General features: G+C 38.8%; 1 protein-coding gene across 6 annotated transcripts in view; it reads left to right on the top strand.

The window, feature by feature from the left end:
- The window catches only part of TXNRD1 (thioredoxin reductase 1), a 28,205-nt gene extending 4,936 nt beyond the window's left edge, over positions 1 to 23,269 (top strand). For 5 of the 6 annotated variants that reach the window (XM_075706339.1, XM_075718963.1, XM_075727999.1 and 2 more), the window contains 12 exons: positions 940 to 1,012; positions 1,127 to 1,246; positions 2,038 to 2,180; positions 2,309 to 2,424; positions 4,266 to 4,491; positions 7,179 to 7,271; positions 9,025 to 9,101; positions 10,743 to 10,899; positions 13,813 to 13,920; positions 15,919 to 16,014; positions 18,247 to 18,381; positions 21,613 to 23,269. In XM_075706339.1, coding sequence (XP_075562454.1) covers positions 940 to 1,012; positions 1,127 to 1,246; positions 2,038 to 2,180; positions 2,309 to 2,424; positions 4,266 to 4,491; positions 7,179 to 7,271; positions 9,025 to 9,101; positions 10,743 to 10,899; positions 13,813 to 13,920; positions 15,919 to 16,014; positions 18,247 to 18,381; positions 21,613 to 21,675 — 1,407 coding nt within the window. In that variant the 3' untranslated portion in view covers positions 21,676 to 23,269. The remainder of the gene's footprint in view (positions 1 to 939; positions 1,013 to 1,126; positions 1,247 to 2,037; positions 2,181 to 2,308; positions 2,425 to 4,265; positions 4,492 to 7,178; positions 7,272 to 9,024; positions 9,102 to 10,742; positions 10,900 to 13,812; positions 13,921 to 15,918; positions 16,015 to 18,246; positions 18,382 to 21,612) is intronic. The other variant, XM_075725869.1, reaches the window with a different exon arrangement.
- The last annotated feature ends 1,359 nt before the right edge of the window (positions 23,270 to 24,628 follow it).

Below are 24,628 nucleotides of genomic sequence, written 5' to 3'. Positions count from 1 at the left end.
GCTTTAGGGTAATATCCTGTGCCCATAGTTGTTATTGATTACATGTCTAAGAACTCATAATGTGATGCAGCACAGTTGTGGTTACTCCAAGTATCAAATTATTTTGCTGCATCTCAGGGGGGAAACTGTCATTGTTTCTCAGCTATGTAATGCTTACTTAAGTGTTTTTCTCTGGTACCAGTTACCGCCATTGATTTTTGCCTTTTTCTTAAAAAGCACAAAGGGAACAATGGAACCACTACAGAAATTCCAGTTCTCAGTGTCATTTACACACATTGATGTAGATTTGCTAGTGAAACTTCTCAGGGGAAATATCATGAAATAAACCATCACTTTTCTATTCTGGATGACATCTGCACATCCTGACAATAAAGTCAGCTTGCCACAGGTTGACTAGCTTGCAGAGCCAGAGCTGATCCTGACAACTCCAGATCATACTCAAAATCGAGTGTTCCCTTCTACTACAAGAAAAAAAGATTGGATAAGCACAGTTGTAACGCTTGCCCAGGTGACTGCTTATGGTATTGTGTGATGTGGTTTCAAACAAACGTTTGAGAAACCATCTTTGAAGGGAAACTGGGTTAATGAAAAATTTGTTAAATATGTTAAAAGTAAATGGTATGTTGGGAAGTAGTGTGAACAAACTGACAGGATGGAGGAGAGAAGAGGAGGTATGACTCCCAGAGTCTTCTGTGTATCAACTGGTGCTGTGATGTTGTGTAGCAGGATGAATGCCTGTTTTCTCCCTTTCATCTTTTTTTCCTACTGAGTGCACAGATTAATTCAGAAGATTAATGACTCTCTGGCTGTTCCCTTGCAAATCATTCATTATTACTTAATTAAAAGTCGCAAAGCTTTTCAGCAATGCATGATGTTATCATCTACTCCAAATTTAACCTCTAATATTTAGATACGTGTCTTATTTAATTTGTTTTGCAGGAGGCTGCCAAATATGAAAAGAAAGTGATGGTGCTGGACTTTGTCATGCCTACGCCTCTGGGAAACTCATGGGGTAAATTTCTCTTCATTGCAAACCTGTTATAAAGGAGCTTTACTCAGAGACTCTGATTCTTCTTTGAGATCAGCCACACTGATGTGAAAAACACATTCTGTTCCTTTCTCTCAGGTCTTGGAGGAACATGTGTAAATGTGGGCTGTATACCTAAAAAATTGATGCACCAGGCAGCTTTACTGGGACAAGCCTTGCAAGATTCACGCAAATTTGGATGGCAGTTTGCGGAAGAAGGTAAAGTAGGAGAACACTTTTTTTCAGTTTTACCATGTGTGCTGAAAATCCAGAAGTTCTTTTCACAATCAAGTGCTTGTTGCACTTAAGCGTGTGATGGCTTTAACAATGTGAGGCAGCTTCAGAGAGATTACACATAAACTTAAGTGCTTTTCAAGTCTAAAGCCACAGGGCTTGTTGCCTTGCAGTGTTTGATCTGTTTATTAATAGCTTCTGATGATGTTAGTATTTGATAAGATTGCTGTGTGAATAAAAGCAATAAGGTACTACTCCATTTCTGAATGTAACACAATATCTAAGGGAATAACCCAGAATGTCCCGTTAGAAACTTCCTCATAATTACAGGCAAGGATTTCCTTTCCCTCAGTCTCTGTCATTACCACATAAGAAGATGACTTTTACTTTATATTAGCTCTAATGTGCATGGGTATAGGATTGGGATTTATTTTGGGTGTAATACTGTAGTGGGGAACATGCAGAGGCACCCCTCAGAGATGCATAGTCTTCATTTGTTGAGCAATGTCACCTGCTCACAGCATGTGTCAACAGCAAACTATCAATAATGCAGTAAGTCTAAATTCTCTATGTTTTAAGTCATATCTCTTCCACTGTGACCTCTCATGTTTACGCTGATGTAATTCTTTGAATTTCAGTAGAGTTACCCTGGAATAAAAAAGGAATAAGACAAAGGTGACTGGGTCATGAAAAAAATCTGTCTGAGAATACAAGGTTGGCTATGGAAAAAGAACTCACGGACTGAAAGATGAACCTCTCTCTTTTGTTTCTAACAGTCGAACACAAATGGATGACTATGGCGGAATCTGTTCAGAATTACATTGGTTCACTGAACTGGGGCTATCGGGTTGCACTGAGAGAGAAGAAAGTCACATATGAGAACGCATACGGAGAATTTGTTGGGCCACACACAGTTAAGGTACTCCCTAGCTGTGTTTGCTGGGTCTTCCTGTAGTACTTTCTGAATAGAGATGCTTTTCAAATAGAATGATTTATCCCTTGGTAGGACTACAGAATACTCACTTTGGACTAATACTTTGTCCACAGGCAACAAATAAAAGAGGAGTTGAGAAGCTGTACACGGCTGAGAGATTTCTCATTGCCACTGGTGAACGGCCACGCTACCTGGGTATACCTGGAGACAAGGAATACTGCATTAGCAGGTAAAAACAGGGAGGAATATGAAGTCATTCACTGTGTGTAAATGCTTCACCTGTAAGAGAAAGAGGTGAAGCATGAGCAGGGCTCCTTGGTTGCTGGTTTTCTTTCCTAAGTAACTTTTTGTTAGGGGAAAGTAAGCACAGGAGAACAGCTACAGACAGATTTTAAGGTGCAAAAAGATTGGTGTCTAGTAGACACCACAGGACAACGGCTGGCTGGCTAGGATGGTTCTGTTTCTGACTGATAACAGCAGTAACCGAGAATACTGTAAATCATGTGCGTGTCCATCATAAAATTAATTCATCAGCTCTGCCCCAGTTACCAGTACACCCACTTCGTCTCTGTTGCTTATGGTCCTTCAGTTCACATACCAAAGTTTTTTTCGTAAGGAAGAGCACAGTCTGCTTGGAAGAAGCTTTCCTGCTCAAATATCAAGGAAAGTGGGAACTGCAAAGCAGTTGATGTTGTGAGGCTGGTAGAAATGTATCTGCATTCATGTATCAAGGCAGTCTTGAAACTCATCCCAATTTTTTTCCACATACTCGGTGAAGGTACTTCAACTCTTGGGAAAACCAGTTTCAAATGTCTCGTTAATTGATAAGACCAAGCAATTCTAGCACAATTTTGACCCAAAAAAAAGCAATATGCAGATAAAATGCATTTTCATATCAGAGTAACTTTTAAGTTACGTAATGTAGAAACAGAGGTTGGAATTACAGGCTTGCAAACCTATAGCAATGGAATAAATAACTGGCATCATCCTTGTGAAACCAAAACACCGTGTTGTATGTTTCCCTTCTAACAAGTAGTAGTGAAATTAAAAGTACAGATAATATAGCCTGTAAAGTGGTGCTTTAAAATAACATTAAGGCGGAAGAGTCAGGAATGCCAGAGTTAAAGACTATCAGATTGAGGCTGTCTGCAATCTTCACTGGGTTCCCTGGGGGATAGGAACTCTGATGTAATTTAATTATACAGTCACATTTTATTCTACCACAACATTTGCAGAGAGCATCTTTGTTTAGCCTTTGCAGTTGTTGGCTGAGAAAGAGACACTTATTTTAGATTTACATCTTTGGAGAATTGCATTGCCAAACTCTGCCTAAGTCTCTGCTGAGCAAGCATGATGCCTCCATGAGTCCCTGCTTCCTTGAGAAGCCCTGGTTTTATAGTCTAGGTCCAAAGTGTGGTAGAACTGGCATAGCTTGATGAAGCAGTTGAAGGAAATGGAAAAGAGGCAAATAAATATGTTTTCCTTAATTTTGTACTTCTATCTCTGCCTGTTACTGTGGTTTGCATTAATTTGTTTTATTGTCTGTGTATACTTCTGTCTCTGCCTGTTACTGTGGTTTGCATTAATTTGTTTTATTGTCTGTGTATATTTAGCACTGTGTATAATGCTTTAGCAAAAGGATAAATCTTCAAAGAAGTGAAGGTGGTATTTTTATCTTAAAGCTGAACCCTTTCCTCTTCCTTCTAGCTCTCAGGAGCTACAATTTGCAGCAAAATATTTGAAGCAAGATTCAGAGAAAAAAAGCAACCTACCTTTTTTTAACAATTTGCCATAAGTTTCTGTAAAAAAATACCTCAGAATTTTTGTCGTGATTCAGAATTTTCATACTCTTTTTGTGTGTGTACTGCTAATTAGAACTTTTTAATCGGTCGTGTACTGATCCTGTATTCCAGCTGTATTTCCAAAGAATTCAGCTGTGGGTTTTTTTTAGCGAGTAGGAAGGGGAATAAAGGCCTATTCTCACAGAAGAAATTTGATAAATATACAGCACAATACATTCTTCTGGTCATCTCTAACTTTCTTTTCTTTTTTCCCTCTTTTTTTTACCAGTGATGATCTTTTCTCTCTGCCTTACTGTCCAGGGAAAACCCTGGTGGTTGGAGCTTCCTATGTTGCCTTGGAATGTGCAGGATTTCTTGCAGGTCTTGGATTAGATGTCACTGTAATGGTGAGATCCATTCTCTTAAGAGGATTTGACCAGGATATTGCAAACAAAATTGGCGAATATATGGAAGAACATGGAATCAGCTTTATTAGGGAGTTTGTGCCAATCAAGGTAGGCTCAAAGTGGTACATGACTACAATTGATTGCAATATACCTATCCTAACGTTTTAAGATGTAAATTATTTTAGTGAATACAAAAGTTGAATTTGCAATACAGGATCTGCTACGATATAATATGGGTTAATTTTTGTTTTAAACTGAATAAGTCCATGAATCTTATGCAATTGAAAGGTATAATTTAGTCTTGGTATTAAAATTTTGTGAGGTTCCAGAATTCATTGTTTTTATCAGGATTAGATGGGTTAGTATATGTTGCATTAAAAATGTTGTTACTCCTGCTCATTCTGGTCCTGCAAATGTTGAACATACTTAAATTGAGCAGTTGTCCTGAAATCTGTGAAACTTCTTGCAGGCTCATAATTAAACAGACATATCATTTCCTATAAGATCGGGACCAGTGCATCACAAATAGTCATATTTTTCATTGCCAATTCTCAAATTCTCAGCCAGCAAATACTGCTTATGTGCCCAGGGCCAGCGGACTATCCAGAAAAGTAAACGGGCTTTAAAAGTATCCATCTATATCCTTTACTTGGCAGAGTCGTTCAATACTTGCTCAATATTCTTTGAATTCAGTAGGAGTACTGGTGCAGCTAGTTATGTACATGTATAGGCAAATTCAGGTTGAAAAGCAGATTAGATAAGCTCTGGAGCTTTTCTAATGTATAATTGCCTTATAAAAGACTTCAGAGGGTGCTGACAGTATTTTTCTTAAGGTTTTTTCACAATAATTAGTGCTTAATTATTATGAAATAGGAAATAATGTATTAAGCAGTTTTCAATTTGGCGCTACGCCAGCGTGTTACCAAGTTTAACACTTTGGGGATTAAAGCATTAAATTGAGTGAAGACTGTTCATTTTCACCCTTAGCAATATCAAGAGTGGCTTAAAAAATGCTCTGTCAGTTACCATGCTGTGGATCTGACCGTCTCTCACAGTGTAAGAGATTTGCTGTGAGAAGTCAAAGTGGGATGTTTCAAGGAACTTTGTTTTTTATGCTTGTTTGTGCTGTAGAAATCCCATGTTTTATGAAAAGCAGGGATGATTGTCTAGCTTTTGTTTCAGATGTAGCTTTTTGTAGGCTTTTCTGGGGGATGTGAAAGGAGGAAGTTGATCTTAGAAACAGATCATTCCAACTAAATATTGAGTGGTCTCTTCCAGATGCACCCTGTGAAGAGTCATCCATCACCCTAGTCACAAAATGCACTTTTGTGTATTTTACCCTGCCCCTTCACTACATATCTTTGATTTCAATGGGAATAAAATATTTGTCCCTGTTTTCAGTTGAGCATATCCTTAAACTTAAATTGCTGGATATGTTTTTAGCAGGTCTTCCCATCTCTTTCAAACATTGTTTTTGAAGTTATGCATCTTGTGCTTATTAAACCCCTTCATTGGGATGTTTGAAGACAGAAGTTGAATTATTATAAATAATGCTGCCTTTGAATAAGAGCAGTTTAACACAGTGATCCTTTAAAGTTGGTAGGATGGCAAAGAAGGTTTAGGGTTTTTTAAATTAAAAAGGGGAAGAGAACTTAATCAGACATTTTGCTTTTTCTGTCTTCAGATACTGAATACGAAGTAGGAACTAGGGCAGCTGTTGAAAAGTACTTTTTCATCTGTAGAATGAACACTAAAAATTTCCCAGAATTGTTAAGTGTTGCCTGTGTACATGTCTTTTCCATGTACAGCCAGCCTTGGGAAGCAGCTGGGCGCCTTGCTGTTCCTGGGAGGGTAAGGGAAGGACTGTAGCTGAGCATGTCCAGTCCTTTCCTTGCAGCCCAGTGAACATTAGTGAGGACAAAAGAGAATCCAAAGTTCATTCACTTGTTTAGTTATTTATTTATAAGAGGAAAAAGGAGTGTTTGGGAAAAAAGCCAGTGGTATTGCTTTCTGCTTTTTTTCCTGGTATATGGAGGGATGGGGTGTGGAAGGGGGAGTATTTTGGGTTTGGTTTTGTTTTAAACAAACTTTTTTTTTTTTTTTCCTTTTGCTTTGCTGGAATAGGCAGTAACCTGCTGCATTACTTGAGAGAGAGTGTGCAGCTGGATCCATGGCTAAAACTAGGAATATTTATTTCAGCTGACTCTGGGGAGCTCTGAAGAGGTTTTTTTCTCAAGCTGCTAGTGTTTTTTCAGCCATTTAGAGCCAGCTGCTGCCCTCTCCTGCAAGGCCATGGCAGCTTTACGTGTTGGACTAATATCATTCAAACAGGGAGGGCAAAGGCCTGTGCTGCTAAGGGCTGGGCTGTGACTGTGGTTTCCCGTGGGTGGAAGGCATGATGATCCTCAAGGTGCAGTTGAAGAAAATGCCTGATGCTGTTTCCAGGTTTTGCATGAGTTCCCTTCCTCCTCACTTCCTCTGTCCCCAGTTGATACTAGCAGCTCACGTGGTGGGCTTGGACAACAACTTAGCTATCAGTCAACTTTTATAAACAGTAACAAGGTCTTACTGTGTTGGTCATAAGAATAAATGCACGGAGATAAACCAAAATGTTTAAACTGCAAGTAGTAATCAAATCTAGAGAAAGGTGAGAATCTCTTTAGAATGAACACTTGAATTTCAGGTCATGTTTAAACACTCATTTTCAATTATAAGATATGTGGTGGGACGAAGATATATTTGCATATCTTTATTTGAAACTAAACCCTTTTTTTTTTCCCCCCCTAATGTTGTAGGTTGAGCAGATTGAGGAAGGAACACCTGGAAGATTGAAAGTTATAGCCAAGTCCACAAAGGGGAACCAAATAATTGAAGGGGAATACAATACTGTGAGTCCTGCCTATATAGATAAAGAATGCTAAATAGCCTTCCATTTAATGTTAAGATTTTATGGGGTGTTTTTATCCATAGTTTAGATTTTTTGAAATTATTTTTAATCATTACAATATGCTAATTGTGCACAATCAACAGGTAATTAATGTGACAAAAGTCCCAGAATCCATGGGCATGAGTCCCATGTGCCTTACCAGATTTTTGAAACCTGTTTTTTAGCTTAGGGATGTAGATGAATTTGGTCACGTGCAATCAGTTGCAGGATTTTTCCCCAGTCGGATATTTGTCATAAACTATAAGTAATGATTTATAATAACTTTCATAGTAACTAAAGCATGTTGTGGAGTCAGCACAAAATGATGGTCTGTTCAAGAGCGAAACAAACAGGTGTCATGTCTTCTCAAGACCTGTTGTTGATGCAGCATCTTCACAGAAACAATTAACACCTTGTGGCAAGTCAGTCAGGGAACTTCATTACACACTTAAAACAGTAAAATTGCAGTGTGCAGGTGTGCCATTATGTGTTTGATGAAGTGTTTTCATCACCCATCACCCCACTAATTTTCTTAGGCCTTGATGCTGAAAAGGGAAAAAAAAAAAAGTTGTGAATAAAGTATTTGGAACTACACAGAATAAATAAAGACAAGCATTTGCCACCCTGGGATTTTAGACTGCAAATACTGTGTGCCAGTGACCTCATTTACCTGTATAGTGCATCAGTCATCCCATAACAAGGACATGCCTCAGTGCATCTGAGGGCTAATGTTATGAGAAAGTTTAATAACAACAGTGCTGTTGCACAGTGTTGCAATACTATTTTTCTTGGTTCATAGTAGTGAAAGCTTTTTAGCTAGCAAATCAGTGCCACCTTTTCGTTAAGGAAACTTCTGATTTCTTATTGCTACTGCATCTTTCACTGAAATGCTGTCACTCCTCATAGAAGCTATGAGCTATGTGTGATACGTTTTAAGACCTTCAGCTCTGAAGATCTGGCATGCTTGGTCATCTAAAAGACTTGAAGCAGATCTCGGATTCCTTCAGCACAGTTCATAGTTGTCATATGAGAAGCATTGTGTAGTTACCTGGGCAGTTGTCCAAGACTGCAAAGCACATAGCACTTTTCCTTGTGATAGTGTAGGCTGGAACTTGTTTTGCTTGTTAAGGTAGCCAAGTTGATAGGATGGTTAAGAATTTGGCCTGGTCTGTCCATCATTCTGAACAAATGTTCAAACAAATAATATTTAACAAATAATATTCTTTGACAGTGACTTGGCTGAGAGCCTATATAAGTAAATGGTATTTTCTGATCAAAACAAAGATTGTTTTATGGTCTTTTTATTTGCCTAAGCATCTGAGTTTCCTTCCTGAAGAGCCCTTTACTTGTGGAGCATTTTGAGGTCATCTGCTCTGGTAGGGATATGGTATAACACTTTGGTATAGAAGTGCGAGGCAATAATATAAAGAATCTGACCCTAAGTGATTTGTTTAGAATACTCTTGGGGTATTTTTCCAGCAAAAGCTATTTGGCTATATTTAATCTTATCATAAAAACCTGGTATTGTTATGTCATGGTGATGGTGTGGCTTGTCTTGAACTCTGTGAATATACAATGGGTAACAAACATATTCATCTTAATGTGACCAAGCCTTAGCTACTAATCCTTAGTATATAATGAAAATAATAGATAGCCACATGCAGATGCACTTTTGAGGTTCTAAAAAGTCAGTAACGTGCATTACTGTTTTGCAGGTGTTGCTAGCAATCGGAAGAGATGCATGCACAAGAAAAATTGGTTTGGACAAAGTTGGAGTGAAGATCAATGAAAAGTAAGGATAGATATCTGTACACCACTGACTAGTGAGCTTGTGTCATTTACTGTCACAATGGTAGCGGTGCGTAGACATTCAAATGCTTTGAAGGAAAATGTGTTTCCTGTTTGCATACACTTGGATAGGAGACTGTGTAGCAGATAGCTGCATTTTCTCCCATAGTACTGCCATGTTTTCTTTTTTGATACTGAAATGTCAGTTCCTAAATGCTGGGAGTCAAAAATGTCTGTTCCATTCTGTCTAGATTCACAGGTCAGTCTCAGCTTCTTCCAGGGACTGGGCTTTCTAGCATCTGTCAGTTGTTGCTTGTACTCTTACTCCCATCTCCTTTTTTTCTCCCTACCACCTCTTGGGGCAGAGATCTGTTTGTTCATACAGGCTTTTAGTGTGGTGGGTTTTGTTTAAATTTTTAATGTAAATGCTACAATATATTTATTTTGAAGTATAAGGTCAAAGCAGCATTCCTTAAACTTGCAGTTGGAGTTGGTGATGTGTTTTAGTTTTTGAAGGGGTTTATTTCTTGCCTTAGAGCAACCCTTGGGAACAGTCTGTCTCCTGTAGAGGAGCATTTGATGTTTAATGTAGTGAGGTCGTTGCACCAGGGAGTGGAGCTATCAGTAACATTTTCAATATTGGTAACTAAAACATCTTCTAGGCATGTGGGTCCTAGACGATGTTCCCTTTGAAGAAAAGACACAGGGCCATGAATTTGACTTGATAGTCTATGGAAAAACAGTGCAGAGGGCAGCTTATATATGAATGCGGTGACTGACGTGGCTGAAGGAAACTGTTGCGATATTCTAAATAAGTGGAAATTTTGGTCCACTCAATATTGGCAGACCCATGTTGTCTCCTAGAACAGTACACATCTTTCTGACATCAGGACACCTGTTACTAGCTTAATAGAATGAACTATAAAATTATTAGCATAAACTGTATATTTGTTAACAAGAGCAAAATTGAGGAATTTGGATTTTAATACAGGAATCACCACTGGTCCCTCACGTAACTGTGTGACTGTTTCTGTGCCTGTCTGATTAGGTTTCCCTGTTACATGTTTCCTGCAGTGATTACTGCACTATCTCATTTATTAATGACACGGGAAATATTAATAATTAAAAACTTCCATTAGCTCAGTACACTTATAGCTAAAAAGCTTGCTGGCTGTCCCTTAAAGTAGAGTGTCTAACAGCTTGACCTGTCTGTGTAGAAGCCTGAAGGGTAAATTTGTAGAAACTGTTTCAGCCACTGGACAGGAATTTTAGTAGTGGAGAAATTCTTTTGTCCTACAGCTTGAGTGGGAGAATGTCTCTTCCTGTCACTCCTCAACGTTGCCGGTACACAGCTCAGCTGGTAGTAGAGGGTATGCCTCACCAAAGGATTGATTCAGGAGATGAATCGCAACTTCACGGGCTACCTCCTTATCCAGTGTGTAAATTCCTGTAGTTTTGGTCAAATTTGCACTACTTTACATTCTTGCCCAAGATTGTAAGATTGTGAATATGACTTCTTTCCCTCATACTTCAAATGCGTGTCTTTCTCTTAAAGCTAAAGGGCCTAACTCCTGCAAGGTTGTTTACACCTGCAGTCTTCACAGCAGAACACTTAGCTCTTTTTCCTTGTTAATTCAAATTGCAGAACAGGAAAAATTCCTGTCAACGATGAGGAGCAAACAAATGTGACGTATATCTATGCTGTTGGAGATATACTGCAGGACAAGCTGGAACTCACACCAGTGGCAATCCAGGCAGGAAGATTGTTAGTTCAAAGGCTTTATGCTGGGGCAACCAGGAAGGTAAGGAACCACTTGCCACAAAACACTGTCACTGCTCCATTTCTAAGTGCAGAGTGCAAGTCTGCTTGTTTATGGAAAACTCAGTAGGCTTTTAAGGGTTAGCTTTGATGATCACTTTTAATTTTCCCCTTGCAAAGATATTACTGCAGATACGTTCTGCTAATTGTGTAGGAAGAAATTAATACCTTATGGATTAAGCAGTAGTCTCTTTTTTTCCTATTAAGAGGTTTTATTTTTTTCTCAGAGTATAATGATAATAAAATTAACTGAGATAATTTAACTTTTTTTTAACTCTACCACCTTCCCTAAAAGTCAGCAATCATTCCAGTCCCATTAAATGCTTTAACTCTAATTCATAAGCAGTTTACTAAACCTACCTGCGGTCCCTAAATAGAGTGTAAAAGGGGTTTGTGATGCTCTTCATTTTCAATGTTATTTCCATTAATTTTTTCACTTCTCATCCATATCTTTTCAATGTAATACATAGTTCTGCTTATAATTGAATATAGACACAAAGGAAGATCAAATGTACCAATAAGTCAGCACAAAGTTATACCTGAGATGTTGAGTTCATCAGTTCAGTGTTTACATTTCATACTATTGCAACTGTAGGTTTCAGTCAAGTTATGCTAGTCCAAATAGGAGAACATGGGTACTCATTTACACCTTATCTTTAAACCAGGAGGAAGGGAGAGTGCCTTTAAAGAACTGTTATCCAGGCACCATTGATGTGGGTGCTTGTCTCACCTTCATAACCATAGGGCATAAGCATAAAGGTTTTTCTCTTCCAGAGCCTGCTGTATTCATACCAAGTTCAGCTGTCGGTCAGATTTAGAGCTTGATTGAGTTGTTTATTTTAGGTTGGCAGGTATTGTGGTAACAGAATCCTGAATCAGTGTGCATAATGTCATTACATCAGCCAGGCAAAGTTTAAGAAATCTGTAGCTGGAACCAGAATTTTTTTCTTGCTGCAATACTATGGATATGTCTTAATTTACATTTTATGCCAGATAACTGTCTCTCTAGGTATGAAAATCCTTAGGCTGCCAAAAAAAGCATCATCTCTTTCAGTGAATCCAAGAAATGAGTAACTACTTAGATGGGATCCTGGCTTAGTGACAAAGCCAGAAAGGGTGATTGTATGAAACATAATGATGTGTTATGAGTAGGTGGGGAAAGAATGGTAAGCAGCATCTTAGTTGATCCCCAGTCACAAAGGAAATTAATTAGAGTTGAAATCTGTAGAAATTAAAATCGCTAGAAATTAGAGCTGACCAGCCTGCTAGTCTGCTATGGCAGAATGACTGATTTGGTGGATATGGGGAAGGCAGTGGATGTTGTTTACTTTGACCCTAGTAAAGGCTTTTGACAATGTCTCCCGATGAAGTACAGGCTAGATAGGTGGACAGTGAGGTGGATTGAAAACTGGCTGAACTGCCAGGCTTAAAGGGCTGTGACCGGCATTGCAAGGAGCAGCTGGAGGCTGGTCACTGGTGGTGTGCTACAGGGTTGGATACTCGGTCCAGTACTGGTTAATGTCTTCCTTAATGATCTGGATGGTGAGACAGAGTGCACCCTCAGCAAGTTTGCAGATGATACAAAACTGGGGGGAGGTGACTGATGCACCCAGTGCTTGTGCTGTCACTCAGAGGGACCTCATCAGGCTGGAGAAAGGGGTGACAGGAATCTCACAGACTTCGGCAAGGAGAAGTGCAAAGTCAGCGCCTGGAGGGGTGTAACCCCATGCACCAGCACAGGCTGGGGACCCCCCAGCTGGAAAGCAGCTGTGCAGAGAAAGCCTTGGGGGATCTGGAGGACAAGTTGACTGTGAGCCAGCAATGTACTCTCATGGCAAAGAAGGCCAGTGACAATCCTGGGCTGCATCCTGCAGGTGCATCCTGGCAGAGCATTGCCAGCAGGTGGAGGGAAGTGACCTTTTCCACTCCACTTGGCTCTGGCGAGACAGGTTTGGATTTTGTGTCCAGTTTTGGGCTCCCCAGTACAAGAAGGACAGGGCAAATCCAGCAAAGGGCCATGCCTGTGATAAGGGACTGAAGCATCTGGCACATGAGGAGAGGCTGAGGCAGCTGGGAATTTTTACACCCTGCAGAAGAGATGGCTTGGGGGCTCCTATATCAATGTGTATTTATACCTGATGGTAGAGAGTAAAGAAGATGGAGCCAGGTTCTTTGCAGTGGTATAAAGTGCAAGGACAAGGGACAATGGATTCAAACTGAAACACAGTAAAATTCCATTTAAACATAAGAAGAAACTTCTTTACAGTGCGGGTGGTCAGGCCCAGAGGTTGCCCAGAGAGGGAACCTCTAGAACACTGTAAAGCTCCAGTAAAGTCAGGGGATAGTGTTTGTCTCTCATGGTATGTGATTAGGTGCACAGTATCAGTTCTAGTTCTAGCTGTCCCCCAAAATGGCTGTGGTTCATGTCTTTGGTTCTTTGGCATTGCCTAGGCCACAGTTGCTAAAAAAGATGATGGGTTTTGATGGTGGTGGTGTCTTTGCAGCATTCCCAGCTAAAAATACCAGGCTTTGTAGAGGCAGTTGAACAGTCTACTTTTTATCTGTTTTTAAAATGTACCAGACCTTTGATCTGGTACATTTTTAAAACAGGGCACTGAATTTCCTCTTCCTTTTAATCTATGCGTGTTAATGTCAGTGTGGCTTTAAATTGTCTTTCTATTCTTGCCCTAGTTGACGCCTCTGAGAGGGACAACACCAAAACTGTAGTTTAATTAAAACAAATTTTTTTATTAAAAAAAAGTAGCAGCTTTCAGAATTCTGAATAATCCAACTTTTCTTCCTGTCTAAATTTCAGACTGCTAAATTTTTACCTATTGTGCTAATTTTATTACTGATGTTGTGTGATTTTTTTTTGTTTGTTTTGAATGTCACACAGTGTGACTATGTGAATGTTCCAACCACTGTATTCACTCCTTTGGAGTATGGAGCCTGTGGGTATTCTGAAGAGGCTGCAGTGGAGAAGTTTGGGGAGGAAAACATTGAGGTAAATGCCTTAGTTTCATTTGGATTTTAAGTTCCCAATTTGTAATTTAAAATAATGTTAAGAGTCGATTAAAACAGCATTCTGCGTTCTGATGTACGCACAAGAGGCAACTAGGTACATTTTTGTCTTCCTTGGCAGTTCCTAGACACGTTGATAAAAATAGTCCCAATTCCAATAGCTCTGGTTGCAAATATGTTCTATTTTTGGCAAACAGGGCTTGAAGGTAGAATATTTGGTTTTAAAAAAAAAAAGGTTTCTTTGTGTCTGCAAATACTTCAGGGTAAATTAAAGCTGGTTACGTGTTGGAAGCAATACGTGGTTTTAATGTCGAAGTGGAACTTTTTGTAGCTACAGTGTGGCAAATTCCTTGCCATGGTGATTTTTACTTCATAAAGCCAAATGTTGTTATGCTCATTTCTCCTGTTTATTTTGACTATGCAAGGAGGTATGTGCTTAATTTTACTTATGTGAGCAATCTCTCTTCATTCACTGGGATTGCTGGTCAAGAGTGAAATTAGACATATGTAAGCACTTAGTGCCTAAAGCTGTTCTTAGAAAATACTGTACAGAGCACATTACAGAAAGCTTGAGGAGAGGGAGTCTGACAATAAACTGAACTTTTATGTCCTATGAAGATCACCTGAGGAGCATTGTTTGAGGAAATAAGCAGATAAGTGGTGGCTCATAAAGTTGAGAACTTGTCTCCCTCTTAGCTTTGTCAATAATATTTTTTGACTTGGACTGTGGAGAAAAGAAGTAAATATGACTTAAAATGGCAGTGTGTCAAGTACTGTTATCCTGCCTACAAGCCAGGGGTTTAAATTCTGTTCTCCCCACAAAGTTTGTATATAGACAGTCAAATTTTTGTTATTGAGTCAAATTCTTGCTGTTGTATGTGTAACACTGGACCCTTCTTTGTGGAAAATGCACTTTCCATTTTCAAATCCATTTTTGAAAATATGCATCCAGAAGCATTTGTATTGTGGCTAAGTCCTAATTTAGCTTATTCTGACTTCTCTATCATGTCACCATATTGGCTTTTGCAAGCTTCAGTAGGATTATTGAGTTGCATCTGTCATTCAGACCTGTTAAATTTCAGTTTCAGATAGCGATGTTTATAAATGCTTTCTAACCCCATTAATATGGAAAAACATTGAGCTGTCTCTCCCTAGTTTGTGAAGGGACATATTTTTACTGGAGTTCTGATCAATTAAAAACTTTTTTTCAAATAGTAATCAATTTGAGGTTAGCTTGCACTGGGAGCTGTTGAGAGTTCTGGGTAGAACTGTGCCTTGAAACACCCTGAAATATGTGCTATCGGGTGGGCGAGAAACCTTGTCTGCAGTTAGGAATCTGTCCAGTGATGTTGGCTGGGGCAGACAGAAGAATGTGGGTTTGTTTTTTTTTTTTTAAAGTACTTTCCATTTTGCAGTGATACATAATCGAAGAGAGCATGCAAAAAGCATTCCCTCAACCCTCCTAAACCCAGGCTCTGAGACTATTTCTTCCCTTTTTCTCCTCTGAGAAGTATTTTTGCCTTTATCCTGGGTAGACCCAGTGACAAGACAGCCTTCTGTGAGGGAAGCTTGTATTTCTCTAGTTTAATGAGAGCATGGTGAACTGCGTCCTGGAAGTGTAATACACTTATGGATTCTTTTTTTTTTTAACTGTTGGTTGACACTAGTGCTTGTTTTGTAGAGGCTTCCTTCTTTGGCGTTCATCAAGGGGAGAGAGTCTCACCCTGATTTCGAGTATTCCAAATTCTACGTGCACGGCTGATTGCTAATGAAGAGTTATTAACGGTTCATCCTTGTGCTGCGTCACAACTGTTGAAAATTTTTGCATCTGTGATTTCCAAAAGCAGTTACAGTCAGTAGTAAAGCTCCACCTTTGGAGGTAGACAAGGCAAATTTAAGATAATCTTGCAGTTTTTGGAAGATCATGCTCTCTGCTGTGAAATTACACAACTTTTTTTTTTAACCTGTGTTGTATTTCCAGGTGTACCATAGTCATTTCTGGCCACTGGAATGGACTGTGCCATCCAGAGACAACAACAAATGCTATGCGAAGATAATTTGCAATATTAAAGATAACGTAAGTGCATCTTTCCTTCCAGGGAAAGCAGCAGCCATGTGTTCATTATAGGCACCATTAATACCACGGCTATAAATAGGTTATTTTTAACAAATTAAAAATTAATTTAAATTTTTCTGCCTTTTGAAATTTAATAAATATTAATAGCAATGCAATACTTTTGTATATACAAAAATGGCCCTCAGTAAAAAAGAAAATTCTGTCGTTGCCATTAGTATATTGTATTTCTTCATATATGTAAAATAAGAAGTAGAGATCTCTAAGACTGTTCATTAACTTTGAAAAGTGGATGAATCAATGCATGTAAAAATGGTTAGAAGTCGTATGTGTTTATCTTATTCTCCCCTCCCCAGACTGGGACATTCTTTTCAGGGAGAGTCTTCTCTCTGAAATTGAGGTCACTCAGAAACCATCACAACTTGTAACCTCTGCCAATCCACATATGTCTATAAAACTCTTGAGCTCGTTCTAACAGGATTAATGTGTCTTGCCTACACAAATCCCATTTAGGGTGATAATGCCAGGATTATCCTTGGACTAGGTTAAAACTTCCTGGCTATGGAAATGTACAGTACCTGCTGAAGCACAAGCAAAATTACTAATTGATCAAAAGAATTGGATGCCCCCTTCTGAATGATCATCATCTGTTTAATAAAAATTTAGTTCATTTTAATAATATGAATTATGAAATATTTTATGAAAAATAATAGGCTGTAAAGATGTATTCCTGTTAAGATAGTGGCATGGAGTTATCAGTCCTAATAAAATTTTGGATCTACTTTATCTATTTTCTTTTATCATCAGAGAGAGATTTATCTCACTGCAGTCTTTCTAAGCATCACATCACCATTTTGTAAAATTGGAAAACCTGTCTGGTTTTGCCCATCTCCTCTTTCTGGAGGAGTTTGCACTAGTGCGGAAGCTATTTTGTAACCCATGGTTATGTTCCTAATCCAAAGTTACTTAAGAAAATGAAAAGGCTTAATGGTGACTTAAAGTGTTTCATTAATTTGTTTCCATTTCTCGTCCTGAAAATTGGGAATGTGTTTAAACATCTAGAGGTAGAGCTGAAAGTTAGCCTGGATGAAAAATTGGTTCAGTAACTATTTAAAACTGTAGTTACTCCAGTTTTTTTACTATGGTTCTATTTTTACATATGTACATATTTTTAAAAGAAAATAAGGATAATTCCATTTTAGTTATTACCTAATTATAGGTTTTATTATTTAAATAAACCCTGTGGTAAATCTCAGTCCTCAGGCTTACTGAAAGAAAAATAACCTTTCAGTGTTCTGAGTATCCACACTCCCTTATATGTGATATTTAGCAGGAGGAGCAGATAGCTTTTGATACCCAACTGGGCTACATTTATGCTCAGCAAAATCTGATTAATGCCGTGAAAGCCACTGAAGCCCACAGCAGTTGGCATTTGCTAAAGGAGACTTGCTTTTCTTAGAGAAGCAAGCTTTTCTTTAAGAAAAGCAGGTCAAGTCAGTACTTCTGTTGAACACTGGCTGAGGATATATGTGCAGTTTGATGTATTTTGCAATTGAACAGTAGTATAGGTGTGAGAAGTGTGAAGTAATAGTATCTTCCTTGTAACTGGATGTCTTTCAGTTTGTTTTGCCAGTCTCTAGGTATATTCTCTCCCAATGACAGCAAACACTGCAACAAGAGTAGTTGTCAGTTTAGTTACAATGCACCTCTTGCTACGTCTGCTAGCCCTTTCCTGTAAGCAACTACCAATCTGAAATTTCTTTGATACGCACCATGTGCCTGCCCAGCATAGGCCCTGATATTGCAAACCTTTGTGCAAGGTGCTCATCTTTACTTAGGCAAGCAGTCTGTTGAAATGAGTGGAATAGCTTGCCTGAGTAAAATTTAAATGCATGTTTGCAATTTGGACATACACTATAATCAAACATAGACCGTGGTGTGTGTTAAATTTGTATGCTGTTGAAGTAAACAGAGGACTCCTGCACAAAACTTTGTAAGGAAGCTGATTCTTGAGTTCCTAGTTGAATCTTTTCCTTTCTGGAGAGGGAACAAAATTACACCCGCTATCTCCCATCTGTTGGTGCTAATGATAGTTCACATTTGTGTCGTTACATTAATTTGGGGTATGTTTTGTGAACTGTTGAAGTTATATACTCTGATAAGAAAATCTTACATGTTATCTAAAGAGAACTGGATGCATGGCTATGCTTGTATTTGACTACCTTTGGTATTTAGGAGAGAGTCATTGGTTTCCATGTCCTCGGTCCAAATGCTGGAGAAATCACCCAAGGGTTTGCAGCTGCTATTAAATGTGGGTTGACAAAAGAACAGCTGGACAGCACCATAGGAATTCATCCCGTCTGTGCAGAGGTTTGTATATGAAGTCACCTTGTATCTTGCCTTTCGTAGTATTCTGGGCAAAGGTGTTAGAAATCTGAATAGCAGAGCTCATTTAAAGAGGTCAGAATTTGGGGGAATGTAGGAAGGAGGGAAGGACAGGAAATTGTCTGGTTTTAATATTTAGAAATCTAACATTTAGGTTTAATCCAGGATTTCTTTTTTTTTTTTTTTAGTGTGTTAATTTGTGAAATGTTTATGGTCTCCCCTAATCCAGTGCTCCCTCTACTGGGAAGTATAGAATTTTCCTCCCACTCAAAGATCCATTTATGAGGGCTTCAAATACTATTTCTGCTAAAGTGGTTGTGAAAGCTAATATAATAACCAGCTACATGGCAATTATTTCTATTAAGTTCTACTTTTTAAAGATCTCTCCTTTACTCTCTAGGACTTCACTTTTGAAGTGAAGTACACGAGGCCACACAACCATTTTTTTCCTTGTGTTTGTCTTGCTGTTCCTCTTTAATGAAGAGCTTAATTTTCTCTAGTGGGTGGGGGGGCAGCTCCTCCCAAGTACAAATCAGAGATGCTCCACTGATTTTAGTAGTATTAGGACCAGTTATATGAGCTGAGGATCCCTGCAAAAACTGTGTATCACCTTTGTAGGTCTTTGTACAGAACCTGTGTTTTTACCTGCATGTGTTAGCTACAAAGTTAAAAACAAAAAGCTACAAAGCTACAAAGAGAGCACCAGGATGGTGGTCTGCAGAAGTGAGGTCCACTTCTCTTGTTTGTGTTTCCAAAGTGATACAGTATAAGCCATATAATATGAACTCCATTAATGGAATGGACTGCTAGCAATCTGAATCATCTTCAAAGCATCCGCAATACAGATTCTGTTTGGGTTTGGTTTTTTTTCTGTAGTATCGTCTAATGGTGCTCTTGGAAGCCCTTGAAGAGGGGTAGCAGGTTCTTATCTTACCAGGGGCCCTGTGGAGGGGCAAGTCTGAGTGAGGCATTCAAACCTGTGAACTCAAGCAGGATATTAGCATATGCCATGTGAAGAGAGGATGATAGTCATAATTTATTCTGGACATCTGAGCTGCTAAAATTGAAACTGAATAGAATGATGATTAGACATAATTTAGGGAGGTAATTTCAGATAATCATATTTGTTTGAGTGGGGGAGGAAGAAATTGGCTCAGGAGAAATACGCTATTTAAAAGCTCCAGGGAACAGCAATCATTTTTAGTGCCAGTCTTCAAAAGGTTTTTTTATGCCTGTTACTTAATTTAATCTCTTCAGCAGTAAACAAAAATCAAAGTGCAAGATGGTACTCTTTGATTAAAAAAATGCTTAAAAATTGTTTGGAATTTGTGAGGACTGCACATATCTGGATGAATAAAATGATGGATAATATAGGCATTATTTTTAACTTAACATCCATGTAAAAACTAAGGAAAATGAAGTCTGATGTGAGCAGGAAAGGGATAGTGTTGCAGGATCAAATGCTGACGTTTTCACTGGCATTAGTGCTAATTCATTACTCAAAGAGTCTCCTGTGAAACATGGTATTACTCAAGTTGAAGACTGTAAGACTGAGGGTCCCATTTATCACTGCTTACAAATTAGAGCCAGATTTCACTTCTCTTATTTGAGCAGTATTTTATTCTGCAGAAAGCCTGAACCCTGAATGAAATTTCTTGCAAGGCAAAGTACAAATAAGTGTGAGCACAGATTGGTAGGACCTCAGCCTTACAGAGAATTACCTCTCAGCCTACACTGTACCACACCACTTGAAATAGAGGCGTGTAAAATTGAGCACCTGTGATGAAGAGAAAGTGTCTTCTGAAAGCTGGAATGATTCTTTGGGTTAGCTAATGATGGCTTTCCAGTCATTGGATCTAAGGTTTTGTCTTCACTCGAATAACTAACAAGTTCCATCAAAAAACTCATGTTTCCAGTAATTATCAAATGACTCCCAGCTGGCTTACTGGAGTTAGGGAGCTGTGTGGTGCCTGCAGCTGTTGGAGCCGGCTAGCACACCCAGAGCTTGCAGTCGGGCCGAGAAGCAAGCAGATAAATTTTGTACTTTTTAATCTTTGTCTTTCAAAGCGAAATGATAATAAATGTTGTCAGTCTGTGGATCAGAACTGAAGAGTTAGAAACCCTGTCTCAAGCCATGCACGATAGCTTAAATATATTGCTGTTCTTCTGCCATGTATATTAGACCTGCGTTTGTCTTCCTGATTTGTGCGTAATGCTTTACGTACTTACAAGAAAGTGGAAGAGGTATGTCATTTATTGATGATGTTCTCTGAAGAGCTGCTAGCAGCCTTAATGCAGCAAAGCTTCTACTTAGAGAACTGTAGGGCTCAGATCCCCATTATCTTCAGATACTTCAGTGTTATTAGCATAACTGAAATGTGTATATACTTTATTCTGTGCTAAGTTTATTCTTCCTGAGAGATGGCTTTGATGACAGCTAATTATTGCAACTTTGAACCATTTAGATAGAAGTGGTTTTGATTTCCTTTTTTCCTTTCTATATTATATCTGTGCAAAACTATGCAATTATTTGCATAGTAAAGTTCTGATATTAAGCAAGGTTTTGTAGAATTTTTCCTCTTGAATTTTGATACGTTTTAATTTTACAATAATTATTCTTGAAAATGTTGTTTTCTTCAATGTGACTTGAAAGCAGTAAAGATTGTACTTTTTCAAACTAGATTGACTAAGTGTTTCTTAGCTATTGTCCAGAGGATACAAATCCCAGACATAATACCTACATCAGCGATCAGTTCCACATTTCTATAATATCTAGAAAGTTACGGAGGCAAAATTTATGTTCTTTCCAAATGCTGCAGCCTTGAGTTAACTTCACTTTCCCAACAAAGAAGTTCTCTTTGAGCCATGAAGACACTTATTCATTAGGTTTACAGACCGGAGTGTATTATTGCTGAGCTTGTTCCCACTGTAAAAACTTAGGAGCATTAAGACAAAAGGTGGTAGAAAGCTGTGTGAGTTCCTTAATTCCTTCTTTTCCACTGTAAAAGGAAGACCATAAGGTAAATGAAGAGAACAAAGGGTGTTTGTATGCGTGGGTGCTATTTAGTGGCAAGGATTTGAAATGTATGTTTTTCATTATGATTTTATTACTTTAAGAAATGGCTGTGCTTTTGAGCATTATGCCCAAGTTGGTCTCCTACAAGAGAAAATTCATTCTAGCCATGCTAAAACTTGTCTTTTTTTCTTTCTCTCAAGATATTCACCACTCTGTCCGTGACTAAGCGTTCTGGTGAAAATATCCTTCGGTCTGGATGCTGAGGTTAAAGACCCCCATTCTTGTTATTGCCAGAGACTGACTTTCATCGCAGTGTCTGACTCATGCAGTTCAGAAGAAAGGTTTGGGGAGAAGTCATCCTCAGTCGTCTGCAGAAATGTATAGATCTTAACCAGAGCATTCCTTCGTGCTAAGGAGAAGGGCACCGTGGGAGTTGGTCACTTGCGATGATTGGCTGGCAATTAGCAACGCAATGGGAATATTGACTATCGAGCTGTTGCTTAGCAGGGCATTTAACAAATGCTTTCATGAAATCATAGCCTGAAGCCTGCGTTGTCTGGTGGGCAGTGATGGAAGAACTGCTAGCACAGCTGGACAACAACTGTTTTGGTTTGGTTTTATTTCTCTCTAGTTTCTTACCTGAACAAAGAACTTCCGAACTCAAGAAAATTGAAAGTTCAGATAATTGTACAGTGCCCCTGTGTACTATGTTGTAACACAGCAATTGCAAGGTCTCCCGATGAGCGTGCATTTTACCTGCTCACATGCCTATGGAGGGGAGATTGTATCTACACGTTTGATCATGAGGAAGAAGACATCCTTGGAAAAAAGTTTAATACCATCTAGAATAACATATTTCTTGGCTTCCGAACTGACTCTGTTGTGACTTTTTATTTTAGAGAAATTTATTTGTGAAAACATTCTCCTTGGTGAGAAAGGAAAATACTTTTTATTAAGGCCTTGTTATACAGAAAGGTGGGGTTTTTTTTCCCTGACAGTAACAACTGTGCATATAACACAGATGTGATCTTCTTAGCTTTATCTTGCAGCTTATGTGATTATAAGTAATCCAGTTGAGAACTGACAGAATTCCAATGTGGAATGAATTATACTTTCAAGAGCTCTGAACTTTATTAAATTTGAATAAATTCTTCCTTTCCAGGTGAGCTATTGTATGCTGCACTGTTTCAGGTATCAATTGGCCACTTTGAACCACTTTGACTTTATTTCAGATTAGTGGGCCTATAGAATAAAAAAAACAACCAAAGAACACCCCTGCCCCCAAAGCAAACGAGCACACACCTCCAAAAACCAATAGTGAAAAATCTTCTATGTAGATACAGCCTAAAAGGCCTATTTAGTTCCATGTATGCTTTGTTTTATATTTAATTAAGAAAACAATACTTTTAAAACAGAAGTTTCCATGGAAAATAACAAATGTACTTTCTTGAATATTCCTCCTGTGTTGGATAAATGCATACATATTTATCAAGAAATGGTAAAAATGTCTCTTTGTAATGGAAATGAATGTGCTTTTTGATCTGTTTTTTTCATTTCCCTCTGTTTTAGCAGAAAGGTTCATTTTACTTTTATTAAATGGTTCTCAGGAGTTTAGTAGTGTGGTGTAAATAGCGGGTAAATTCTCCAGCCCTCTGGGCAAAACGCCTTATGCCTAAATGTCTACCTGGTAACAAATTCATGTATTTCTACTGAGTTTTCTAGAATAGTGTTGTAAGTTATTTTTATAAACTCATACGTAACTGAAGGATTTTTAATTGTTTTGTATGGTATCAAGAATGGTCTGTGGTGGTATTTTTCTGGCCAGTTTATTAAATAAATGGAATATTTGCACAAACAGTTGCTCATTTTGATGCCTCTTCCAAGCAAAGAAACCAGGTGACAGCAAGGCAAGTTTTTTTTTAAAGGCCAGGAGAGGGCACCTTGATAAACCCAGCTGTGATTTGTTTCAGTCTTTTGAATTTTGAAGGTAGGTATTTCCCTGCGAAACAGCGTTTGAGGCTATTTCATGTGCATTTTTTTGCATGTTAAACATATGAGAAGGACGTACGTAAGGAATGAATTGGGAAACCAACCTTCCACCGTTTGCAGTAGCTGCCATCTATATAACTTCTGAAAACCCAGGAGTACGGGTTCCTGAGTGCTTTGACAGTGTAGCTGTTCATATTTAAGCACATGCATAGCAGCGTTCTTTTCAAACAAGTATGTAAAGCAGTCAGATCCTGGAGCGTAGGGAATAAAGACAGGTACAAGCTTGGCTTTGTAAGGTTGGACCCACATGTATCTGTTCCTATGGGTCATGTCATCATTAATAATGTGCATTTTTATGCTAGTGACTTTAAAATTCATGAGTTGTTGGTTTTAATTATTTTTATTTTTAGTTTAAATTTAAAACTGGGAGGCCCCTTTTTGTAAGGCTTTTTCTTTTCTTTCTCAAGAAGGAAGGCATTTTCTGGTGCGTATTTCTGTGTCTTCTGTGCATGATGATAGGGATACGTAATACATGATAACATCACGTAAGGATGTATTAAACGCCAAAGCAAAGTATTTAATGTTTATATCAAATTAAACATACATTTGGTAATGCATGCTTTGGAAGTGTACACTAGAAAATGCAATAAGTTAAATGGTATTTATATTCAGTTCATATTCATTAGTTATTAACATTTTTTTTGGCACTCTTACCAGAGTGTAAGTGGGAATCATCTTAAGGTGTTACAGATAAAAATGCAGACAGCAAATTTCCCTAGCTTCAGCAGTGTATCAGTAGAGCTTCACTGACAGCTCCAAGAATTACTTTTTCCTCAAGCTCCCCCACCCCAGCTGATCGTTCCCCTTTTCACCCCTCTCCCCTCGGTGCGGTTGTTGGCGCAATCCTAACTTTCCTGTAAATCTTGTATTCAACCTTGCGTCCCGCCTTCCCTCCTTCAAGACCTGCTGCCTGCCTGGCGTCCCAGCGCCGGAGGCTCTCTAGCTGTAGAGCCGTACGATGGGGCAGGACCAGTTTCAGAGAAGGTGGATCTCCTGAAATTGTCGTGGGTGCTGGAGGTTTCAGGGTAGGGTAGGTGCCTTGCTGTGCCTTGTGGGAAGACCTTGCACTCGTATAAAGCCTGCTAATGATCGTGTCTCCGGCTGTGCCACTGCGGCACGTCCCTTGCTCTACGATGCCGCGCGGCAGCTGGTGGATGACTGTAGGAG

The sequence above is a fragment of the Pelecanus crispus genome, chromosome 1, assembly GCF_030463565.1.
Source record: "Pelecanus crispus isolate bPelCri1 chromosome 1, bPelCri1.pri, whole genome shotgun sequence".
In the NCBI taxonomy this organism is placed as follows: Eukaryota; Metazoa; Chordata; class Aves; order Pelecaniformes; family Pelecanidae; genus Pelecanus; species Pelecanus crispus.
This window is presented reverse-complemented; position numbering and strand designations above follow the sequence as displayed.